The sequence below is a fragment of the Ovis aries genome, chromosome 20, assembly GCF_016772045.2.
Source record: "Ovis aries strain OAR_USU_Benz2616 breed Rambouillet chromosome 20, ARS-UI_Ramb_v3.0, whole genome shotgun sequence".
NCBI lineage: Eukaryota > Metazoa > Chordata > Mammalia > Artiodactyla > Bovidae > Ovis > Ovis aries.
Window position 1 is genome coordinate 7,244,224 of NC_056073.1, and position 11,631 is coordinate 7,255,854.

An 11,631-nucleotide genomic window follows, 5' to 3' on the forward strand; every position below is an offset into this window, starting at 1 on the left:
TCACTTATATGTGGAATCTAAAAAAACAAACAAAAATGAGCTCACAGATACAAAGAACACATGTCTTGTTGCCAAAGACAACAAGATGTGGTGGGCAAATAGGAGCAGAGGGTCAAAAGATACAAAACTTCAGCTATAAAGTTAAAAAGCCATGGAGATGCAATGTATAGCATGGTGACTATAGTTAATAATTCTGTATTGTTTATCAGAAAATTGCTGAGAGAGTAGATCTTAACAGTTCTGATCACAAGGGAAGCAGTGTTGTGGTCATGTATGGTGAGGGAACTTAACAGCTCATTTTGGTGATCATTTTACAATATATGCAGATACTGAATCCTTACTCTGTACACTTAAAATTAACAAATTTTAAAAACTAGACAGTATCCTTTGAGGAAAAAAAAATTCATTTTAGTCAGTGTCCAAATGAAAAACTGCCATCCCAGGCACAAAAACATCTAGGAAGTGGTTAAATGTGTGATGGATGGATGAGACAGACGGGCAGGCAGAAAGTCATAGTAACAGATCTTCCTACAACCTTCCCTGACAACTGTATACACACACACACACACACACACACACACACACACGCATGCACCGCGCATGCGCGCGCACGCACCCCTATTGTCTATTAGCTTGTAGCAGGACTTTGCCTGGGTTTCCCAGGCTGTTTCTGCGGTCTCTTACTGTTTGATGGTGTTCTGATCTTCTGTATAAAAAATTCAGCCTCTTAAGTGAATGAAAAAAATTAAAAATTAAAATAACATCGGGTGAAATCTAGTATTACTGAAAACAACAGTATTCTGTCTGCTGCTAGCATCTTAAGAGACTTCTGCAAAATAGAAAGTAGGTTAGAATGATATGATAAAAAGCCGGTTTTCTTACACAGAAAGTGGGAGGCTTCCTGGTAAACGGAGTAGATTCTGAGTGGACCCAGAAATATCTCCTAGTCCATAAAGGCACATGTTAAAGGAGACAGTGGAGTGTGAGCCCACGGGTAGCTTCAAATATACACACCACCAATTCTAGAGTTGACTCTGCACAGATGTGGAACCCCGCGTTGGACCTCAGAGCCTGTAACTAATGGGGACAATTCTCTTTGACGGGCACCTTGTTCACAAGTTTCAGTTTTAAACAAATCATAAAATGCACACCAAGCAGAAAAATATCAGGGTCGAAAAAAAAAAAGACGTTTATTGACTCGTACTGGTAGAGATCTTTTTGAGGACAAGTTTAATCCAAAGTATAGGAGGTAAGCTCCATGCAACTGGAATTTTCTGTCATTCTGCTCCCTTTTGAATCTATGCTCTGTGTGAAAGTTGCTCAGTCGTGTTCAACTCTGCGGCCCCATGGACTGTACGTCCATGGAATTCTCCAGGCCAGAAGACTGGAGTGGGTAGCCTTTCCCTTCTCCAGCGGATCTTCCCAACCCACGGATCGAACCCAGGTCTCCCGCCTTGCAGGCAGATTCTTTACCAGCTGAGCCCCAAGGGAAGCCACAAGCTTCTTTCCTTAGGATCTCTCAAAACCGTTCAAATTTTCTTGCTACAAGCTTTACTCTTTGATGATTCCTCCTATGTATGATATCCTTCTGCTCCCGTTTGAATCTATGCCCTTAGATAATTCAAAACAAGGGAGTTTTCCAGGCTTCTTACAGGTCTCTTCCTAAAAGTGCTTCAGCTGGCAACTGAGGTGTCAGCTCAGGGAATTTCTCTGATGGGCTGAAACACGATAGAGCAGGGTGAGGCGTGGGCTGCTCCAACATGATTTCTCCAGCAGTTCTCTTTAGACCACCTTCCTGGTGAGGCACCACTTGGAACAGCCACTCCTGAGGAAACCCTTGGAGGAGCAGGAGGATGAAGAAAGCTCTGATTCTGAGGGCTCTCGCTCTGGCCGCCATGATGAGCCTGTGTGGAGGTGAAGACATCGTGGGTGAGTGTACAGTTGAGGGGTGGGGGTTTACAATTGTGAAGAATTTCTTAATTTTTATTTTATATTGGAGTATGGTGGCTCAGGTGGTAAAGAATCTGCCTGCAATGCAGGAGACCCAGATTTGATCCCTGGATTGGGAAGATCCCCTGGAGAAGGGAATGGCTACCCACTTCAGTATTCTTGCCTGAAGAATTCCATGGGCAGAGGAGCCTGGCAGGCTGCAGTCCATGAGGTCACAAAAAGTCTGACATGACTTAGCAACTAAACAACTATATATATACATCTTCTTTATCCATTCATTTGTCAGTAGACATTTAGGTTGTTTCCATGTCTTGGCTCTTATAAGTAGCACTGCTGTGAAATAAAGGTGCATTTATCTTTTTGCATTATAGTTCTTTCTGGATATATGCCCAGGAGTGGGATTGCTGGACCATATGGCAACTCTATTTTCAGATGTGCATTCTAAATAACAAAGAGTTGTGTGTATGTGTATGTGTGTGAAAGTCGCTCAGTTGTATCCAACTCTTTGAGACCCCATGGACTAAAAAGCAACATAATGCCAAAGTATAGCATGATTTATTATAACTTCACATATGATTGTTTGTTTTGGAAATTTAGGTAAGGTTGGTGGAAAACCTGGGAACTTAAAATAGGTTAGTCTCAGCTTGCCAACCCAAACTACCAGTCCTGTCACCTCCAGCCAGCAAAGCTCTAAAAAGAGGATAAAAGCAGATTAATTTTGGTTAATCAGCCTCCTTGGCTCCTCCATTCTGTATTCACAACACCTTCTTGAAGGTGGCTTATTCCACTAAATTTCAGTGTCCTGTCCAAAACTTTGTCCTACTGTGTCATGGGCATTGACAATCGTTATTGAAACCCAAAGGCGGGGTGGGGGGGGGCGGGTGGGAAGTCAAGGAAAAGAGAAGAGGAATGGAATGGAATCTTCAAAACATTTTCTAACTGTGATTCATTAGGTGAACAAATATTTAGCGAGGTGTCAAGCACTCCTCTGGGCATAAAGCAAGATTTCTGGGCATGCCCTGGTGGTCCAGCGGTCAGGACTCCATGCTTCTACTGCCGGAGGACAAGGATTCAATCCCTGGTCAGGGAACTAAGATCCCTCATGCTATGTGGCACAAACAACAACAACAGGTCAAGATTCCTATCCACGGGAAACTCATGTTCTTACAATCAGACAGATAACTTTTTTAAAAAACACATTTCATAAGTAAATAAATTCCATAGTGTGTTAAGTATGAGATAGGTGCTATGAGAAGTAAGAGATTAGGTGATTAGAAATAAACTTAAGAATTAAAATTATGTAATCATTACCTAGGGCTTCCCCAGCAGCTCAGGGGTAAAGAATCCAACTGCAATGGAGGAAACACAGGTTTGACCCCTGGGTCAGGAAGGTCCCCTGGAGGAGAGCATGGCAACCCACTCTGGTATTCTTGCCAGGAGAATCCCAGGGACAGAGGAGCCCGTTGGGCTACAGTCCAGAGGGTCGCAAACAATAGGACATGACTGGCCACCTCATACAAAGAGTTGACTCATTGGAAAAGACTCTGATGCTGGGAGGGATTGGGGGCAGGAGGAGAAGGGGACAACAGAGGATGAGATGGCTGGATGGCATCACGGACTCGATGGACGTGAGTCTGAGTGAACTCCGGGAGTTGGCGATGGACAGGGAGGCCTGGCATGCTGTAGTCCATGAGGTCGCAAAGAGTCGAACACGACTGAGCGACTGAACTGAACTGAACTGAACTGAAGAGACTAGCACACACACAAGCATTCATCATTAACTCATTTAACTGAAATCTTGCTACGTGCCATGAACCCCTCAAGTTACTGGGGTACAGAGTGAAAAAGACAGCATCTCAGCACCTCTTGGCGTGTACATAACCTCCCTAACCCTAGAATAGAAAAGACAGAAATAGGAAGTGGTGTTGGACCAGGCCAAATATGAACCCACACTCCTACACAGACCACTTCTCATCTGTTTTTATTTAATCCAGTTCTTTCCCCTCCCCTGTATCCTGCCTCCTTGTTCTTACCTTCCTGCTTTGGCATGGCCACGCACCAGCGGACCACGTGGGCACTTACGGCACAAATGTCTACCAGACGTACGGCGCCTCTGGCCAGTTCACGTTTGAATTTGATGGAGACGAGCTCTTCTACGTGGACCTGAGGAAAAAAGAGACTGTCTGGAGGCTGCCCGAGTTTAACAATATCACCATGTTTGAAATTCAGAGTGCCCTGAGAAACATTGTTATGTCAAAAAGAAATTTGGACATCTTGATGAAAAATTCCAACTTTACACCTGCCACCAATGGTAAGTGTGGCCTCTCTTCACGGTATCTACCTCCTGTTCCTGGTCTCTTTTTCCTCCCCCGGGTAGCTAGTCTTCCCCCCAACACTCTAAATTGTTCCCCCTTTCTATTTCATTTCCTGGCAAATACCCAGTCCTCAGCTACAGATTTAATCTTGAAATATCCCTCCCCTAAGTTCCAAGAACCACTCCTTGAAGTTCTAAAAGAGGATAGTCCCAAGCTCTTGGCCTAAGTAGCCAAGTAGTACCTCAGCCCTTGTCTCCTTTGAAGAAAGAATTCAGCAAAGACACCAAGCTTGTGAAATCAAGACAGTGTTTATTAAAAACAGAGTACGTGTGGAAGAGCTCATAAAAGAACTCAGAGTTTGGATTTTTTTTTTAATGTTTTTTAATGGGTCTCAAAACCCTGGACAGATTTTTTATCAAGCTATTTCCATTAGAAAGTGCTGATTTTAAAAACTAATAACTGAAAACTGCCACACACAAAACAAATGGTCCATAAAAGATTCTCCTTTCCTTCTGAAGTTTTTACAATGCATTGCTATTATTAACCAGTCTTTCACTATTAAACGTAAATGGCGACTCACTCCAAATGGGCTGAGCTGCACACAGTAGGGACGATTTAGCTTGCTTATATGGGGGCAGTTTTCTGGGCTGTCTCGGGCCAGTCATCTCGCTTGTGCCCAGTTTTCACCTGACTCAGGATTCTTCCTGATGGGCATGCATCTCTCAGCCAAGGTGGATTCTGGCGCAAAGGTTTCTAGGGGGTTGGCAGGACATCTTCTGGGCTGGTGTCTCCTTCCTCATTTGTCCTCCTAGACTGAAGACCTCTTCTGCACATGCCTCAGGCTGGGAAATCCCCTTGACCACCAGAACGAGGAAGCTGTGGTCGCTTTGTCTTTCACCTCATCAGGGCCCCGTGCTCCTGCTGGTATTGTGTCCTAAAGCATCAGCAGGAGAACAGTTGCAGCTGCTCAGCCCGTGGCCCATCTGTCTCCTAGCTCTCACACACTGACCCACTCTGCCCTGTGGATTCCCAGCGAGAAGAACGTGTTCTAAGCTTCATAGTGACCCTAAAGAAGAGGACAGTTCAGAAGAGAATTCACAGCACAGTTCAGAGGACAGTTCAGCATCTGTAGATAAAGATGTCAGCCCCTGTTCTGAAGTCACCACAGATAGCACTAATCTTCCTCATTCCGAAGATAGAAGAGCCAAGGTCAAAGTTTTGGGTGGTCCTACCAGTAAAATAATAGTAATAATGATCAATATATAATCTAAGAAACAGGTGAAAATAAAGGGAGGTTATGGCTGACTGTAAAGTGAGTCTGAAAGGACATAGGAAATAATACACTAAGAGCTGGGGAGATGGTGCATGGGGTGGGGGAGCCTCCCCTAAACTGAGTAAGGAGCATAAGGCACGGTTGTCAGAAATTCCAATCCATCTTTGGTCTTCATTGTAGACATCCCTGAAGTGGCTGTGTTTCCCAAATCCTCCGTGATCCTGGGGATTCCCAACACCCTCATCTGTCAGGTGGACAACATCTTTCCTCCTGTGATCAACATCACTTGGTTTTACAATGGACAGTTTGTTGCAGAAGGTGTCGCTGAGACCACCTTCTACCCCAAGAGTGACCACTCCTTCCTCAAGTTCAGTTACCTCACCTTTGTTCCCGCCAGTGAAGACTTCTATGACTGCAGAGTGGAGCACTGGGGCCTGGAAGAGCCCCTCGTCAAGCACTGGGGTACGTGCATTCCAAAACACACGCCCTTCTCCACATCCAATCCACCTGCATTCCTTCTGAATCCAGCCTCTGGACTCTGAGACTGAATCAAATCTTGGAGACAGGGTTTTGGGTGAAGCAGAAAGAACAGCTTTATTTCTTTGCCAGGCAAAGGGGGCCCCAGTGGACTACTGCTCTCAAAACTGTGTGTCCCCACCTGGAGGGGGTAGCGAGGAGTTTTATAGTAATGGTGTGGTCAAAGAGAGTGTGATCAGCTCCTGAACATTCTTCTAATTGGCTGATGGTGAGCCAAGAGGGAGTCAGCATCATTAACCTTCTGTTGACAGCCAGTCTGGGGTCAGTGTGCCATGGGCAGCATATAGTTAATTTCGCCACTGGTTGGAGATTTCAACAACTGCCAAACAGCTCAAAGAGTGTTGTGTGTATCCCTTGACGGGGAGCCAGGACCCTGCCCCAAGGCTGCACTGCTGTTTCTTAACTGCTCCTCCCTTGTCTCCACATCCCCTCCCTTCCCTGAATAACATCTGTTTGAGCCTGCCTCTTGAACTCAGAGAGGTCATGGAGGCTGAACGAAGCCCGTTTCCTGCAAACAAGAAACGGGGAGACACAGATAGGCTTTTGTGCACAGGAGCATCACAGGACCCTGCTCGGTATCACTTTGACCCTATAAGTCTTTTTGTTCTCAGAGCCCAAGATTCCAACCCCTACATCAGAGCTGACAGAGACTGTGGTCTGTGCCCTGGGGCTGCCCATGGGCCTCATGGGCATCGTGGTGGGCACTGTCCTCATCCTCCGAGTCTGGTGCTCAGGTGCTGCCTCCAGACGTCGAAGGGCCATGAGTCATGGCCTGAAAGATGGGAAGGTAAGGATCAGATCTAGAAAGATGGCACTTCGGGCAGGGAAGGCAAGGGTGGAAAATTGGCATCCAGGATACATACATGTGTTTGAACAACTGTGGGCAAATTGGAGATGGGTTGATGCTGGGACGGAGTTACCGCCAAAATCTTGGTTTTTTCTGCCCACTGATGCTGAATAAAAAATACGGAGACAGAGTCTGGAGGAATAGAAAGATGGCTTTGGTCGGCTGCGGGAAGAACACAGCAGAACATAGCAGGCTAGTGCCCCACGCAATGGGGAATTGGAGGGGACCATATAGCTGGGGTTCACAGGCCAAGGTCTGTGGTCAGGAACAAAACAGTGAGAGTCTTGCATTCTTCTTTACTGTTTCAAAACAGAACTGGCTTCAGGAAGCCCAATAATTGGGTCAGTTTGTCTCTGATTTATAATATTGCAGCCCTCTTTCTGCAGTGCAAAATGCTACAAGGGGTGGTCGGCAAAGGGAGCGCTGGGAAGGTAAGCACCAGGTGCAGGATGTAATTTGCGTAGGGTTAAGGGGCAGTAGGTACCGGATATAATTTACATGGTGTCAGGTCCAATCTGTGAGATACAGGCTACAGTTGAGTAACGCTGAAAGGGAAGCTAGGGGGATTAGCTCCTTCAGGTCTGTGTATGCTGCTTCTCTCCCCTGTGCACTGTTCCTTTCACTTGTTCTCAGGAGAGGAAAGTCTTCATTTCTGTTTTCGCTGCAGCATCGGGAGCACAGGACCATCAGCCTCATGCTGCCTGGTGTTTCAGGTGATCAGTCTTTACAAGAAAAGAAAGGCATGGTTCAGGCTCCAGTTCCCCATCTTGACCTTGACTGAGACGTGCTCCTTGGTCCATTTCATCACAGAGCTCCTTCCACGCCCTCCTGCTCTCCCTGCTGGGGCAGACTTTATGGAGGAATTTTCCTTCGAAGATCACTGACCCTCACGAATTCTCCCAACTTAGTCTTTGATTCATTGCCTACCTGTCACAGAGACCTGGATTGTTCCACCCAGCCACCTAGTTCTTGGTCACTCTAATCCAACATCTGTTTCAAACAAATAAATAGATCTTGCGTCAAGAGACTGTCTTGCTAAGTGAAGTAAGTCAGAAAGAGAAAGACAAATACCATAGGGTATGACTTCTGTGTGGAATCTAGAATATGACGCAAATGAAACTTCCTATGAAACAGAAGCGGGATCAGGAGCATAGTGGATGGACTGGCGGCTGCCAAGGGAGGAGGGAGATGGAGAAAGTTGGACTGGGAGTTTGGGATTAGCAGATGCAAACTGGTACTTGTAGAATGGATAAACAACAGGGTCCTACTGTGTAGCACAGGGAACTATCTTCAGTATCCTGTGATAAACCATAATGGAAAATGACCACAAGAATATATACAGATGGATGTATGTATAACTGAGTCATTTTGCTGTACAGCAGTAATTAACACAACATTGTAATTCAACAAAAAGAAATTTTTTAAAAAGACAAATCTCTTTCCTTTTTTTTTTTTTTTAATTTAAATAAATTCGCTCAGTCGTGTCCGACTCTTTGCGAGTCTGTGGACTGTGTCCTTTCAGGCTCCTCCGTCCATGGGATTTTCCAGGCAAGAGTGCTGGAGTGGATTGCCATTTCCTTCTCCAGGGGATCTTCCCAACCCAGGAATCGAACCCAGGTCTCCTGCATTGCGGGCAGATGCTTTACCATCTGAGCCACCAGGGAAGCCCTAAATCTCTTTCTAGGGTATTTTTGTTCAGGGTGTCCATTTTCTCTGTTCCTAGGGCTAACTCCTGTATAAGCATGGAAGCCCCTGTGTTGGAAGGCTCATGGAAATCTCAGCTCCATGGAACCTGTTTCTCAGATCATGTTAATACCACACAGCCAAAGTGTGAAAATGATATTCTTAAATGGGGACCTTTTTCCTCCCTAAACTTCCTCTTTGTGCTCTCTCTCTTCTTACATTTAAGTATCAATGACTATAAAGCAAAATTTCTCCCCTCAGTGCAGTGTTTATATCTAACATGCAAAAAAGTGTGTGTTGAGGCGGGGGGGCGGTGCCAGACCAGACACTGAAATAAAATCTTTTAAACATCAAAACTGGATTTTGAGAGTGCAAAGTCAGAAACATGGATCCGTGAAGGAGCAGAATGATGTAAAGCTCTCCTCCCCATTTTCATCCTGATGAGACAGAAAGTCTCCAGGTGGGATGAGACAGAGCATAGAAGTGAGAACGATAGAAAAAGATAATGCTGTCTGTGTCTCAGAAAACGCCCCGCACTTTCTCTTATCTGGGTTAATATCAAGGAGAAAAGAGAGACTGGCTGACAGGCCCAGAGCAGGGGCAACCTCACTGCCCTGTAAGGTACCCCCATTTAGCAATACTATAAGTACTATGTAAACGCACTCCACCCTCAAGTTCACAAATTATGTGTTTTTTTATTTTTATTTTATTTTCAGTTGTGCTGCACGGCATGGGAGATCTAAGGTGTCTGACCCTTACAGCTGAAGTTAGAGTTTTAACCATTGAATGCCCAGGGAAGTCCCCAAACTAGGTTTATTAGCATACTATCTTTAATCGGTGTTGTTCTATTGTATGAGACTTTGTAAATAGACTGAGATTTCAGTAATGTATTAAGACCACCATATTTCACATTTTTATACAGTATAATCCTTTAGTAACCACAAAATGGGCTGCTGAGAGGATCCGCAAGATAATACATATAAAACACTTAGCCTAATGAGTGTCACATGGAAAGCACCCATCATGTTACCTCTGACTGTAATTCATATTATCTGGAATCAAAACTCCAATCTCAATGTCCAAACTCCAGGGGTCACATTTAGTCCTTGCTGAGCATTCTTTGTGCTTAAACTACTTAATTTTATATACATCTTTACACCAATTCCAGGCGTGAGGTATTCTTAACTTCCTTGTTTCTTGCCCTTTCTCTTTCTTTCCTTTTCTATTTCATTATGGTTCAGTTCAGTTCAGTTCAGTCACTCAGTCGTGTCCGATTGGGGTAGAAGAGCCATAACTAAAATTCACCATTTTAACCATTTTGAGGGTGTGGTTCAGGAGCCTTAAATACATTTACACTGTGTTATGCAACCATTACTGTCAACCATTACTTTTTCATCTTCCTAAACTGAAACTCTGTAACTACTAAATGATGCCTCTATTTCCACCCTCCCTTCAGCCCCTGATAACCACCATTCTACTTTTTTGTATTAAGTTGTGTGTGTGTGTGGCTGTGCTGGGTCTCCATTGCTGTGCAAGGGCTTTCCCTAGCTGCAGAGAGTGGGGTCTACTCTCTAGTTCTGCACGGGCTCCTCATTGCGGTGGCTTCTCCTGTTGCTGAGCCCGGGCTCTAGGTGACCAGGCTCAGTGGTTGTGGCTCATCGGCTTAGTTGCCCTGCGATGTGTGGGATCTTCCCTGACCAGAGATCAAACTCGTTCCTCACATTGGCAGGCAGATTTTTAGTCCCTGGACCACCAGGGATATCCCCATTCTACTTTTTATCTCTATAAATTTGACTATTCAAGACACTTCACACAAATGTAATCATACAGTATTTGTCCTTTTGTGATTGGTGATGGCACCCCACTCCAGTACTCTTGCCTGGAAAATCCCATGGATGGAGGAGCCTGGTGGGCTGCAGTCCATGGGGTCGCTAACAGTCGGACACAACTGAGCAACTTCACTTTCACTCTTCACTTTCATGCACTGGAGAAGGAAATGGCAACTCACTCCAGTGTTCTTGCCTGGAGAATCCCAGGGACAGGGGAGCCTGGGATGGTGGGCTGCCATCTATGGGGTTGCACAGAGTCGGACACGACTGAAGTGACTTAACAGTAACAATGGATGTGCATATAACTACACACAAGAAAATGGTGATTCTCCTAAAGAAAATATTTATCAAAAGAAACAAACAGAATAAAGTTATTTTGTATTTATATTAAATTCAAAGTCATGCATACATAAGAAAAATAAGAAGATAGTTTTCACAAAATTCAGAGTAATATTTTCCTCTTAAAGGAAAAGATAGTAATCAGAATGTGCACACAAGAAGCTCCTGGGAAGCTGGTTGTGTTTTGCTTTATAAACCGCATGGTTTGTTATTGATGAAACTCTGCACACAGGTTTATGAAACTCTCCCGACAGAAGTTACATGTCACTCTAAAAGAAATGTTAGTATTATTATATCTCCTATTATAAAAATATTCTCAAGTCATGAGCTAAAGAATTGTGTGTATAGCTTTCCTAGATATAAACCCAGTTCAGGAAATATAAATCCAATTTACTTCAGGAAATGTGCTCTTTAAGGAAAATGATATGTTTACACTTAAGAGACATGAAGACCTTTTAAACTAATAGAAATTTAAGATCCAATGCCCAAGGATATGGATCAATAAGGAAAATAATTGGAAGGATCGTGATGACTCTTACCCATCCTATCCTCGTTAAAGGACCTGCAGGCTCAGTTCAAGGTAAAAAGGTTACATGAAGCTTATATTGTTGGACACAATAGAGGAAAATAGTCAACATCTTCTGTTGGATGACGGGACTCCTTCTTGGGAAAGTTCTTCTGGTGGCAAAGTCTCAAAAGGAACATCACCAGAGGACAAGCGACAGATGCAGGCTTAGGAAAGATCTGAAAGTGGAAGTGGTCGCTTCACACGTACCTCAGAAAGCAAGACAAGAAGGAAGAGGGAAGCACTTCAGGGAAAAGTAAAAACCCAAAGAATAAAAATAAAGCAGAGGGTAG

General features: G+C 44.4%; 1 protein-coding gene across 3 annotated transcripts; it reads left to right on the forward strand.

The window, feature by feature from the left end:
* The first annotated feature begins 1,746 nt into the window (after positions 1-1,746).
* On the forward strand, positions 1,747-8,961 carry DYA (MHC class II antigen DY alpha). 3 transcript variants are annotated; one of them, NM_001123398.2, is given in 5 exon segments: positions 1,747-1,929; positions 4,013-4,261; positions 5,719-6,000; positions 6,687-6,862; positions 7,556-7,877. In NM_001123398.2, coding segments are annotated over 5 exon segments (867 nt in total). In that variant the 5' UTR covers positions 1,747-1,853; the 3' UTR covers positions 7,640-7,877.
* The last annotated feature ends 2,670 nt before the right edge of the window (positions 8,962-11,631 follow it).

What these genes read in the sequence shown, in the direction of transcription:
- DYA (XM_042236720.2), top strand. Translation starts at nt 1,854, where the DNA reads ATGAAGAAAGCTCTGATTCTGAGGGCTCTCGCTCTGGCCGCCATGATG. An exon ending in GCCCCTCGTCAAGCACTGGG is followed by an intron (nt 6,001 to 6,686) that starts GTACGTGCATTC and finishes TTTTGTTCTCAG; the next exon opens with AGCCCAAGATTCCAACCCCT. An exon ending in ATGGCCTGAAAGATGGGAAG is followed by an intron (nt 6,863 to 7,589) that starts GTAAGGATCAGA and finishes TTTTCGCTGCAG; the next exon opens with CATCGGGAGCACAGGACCAT.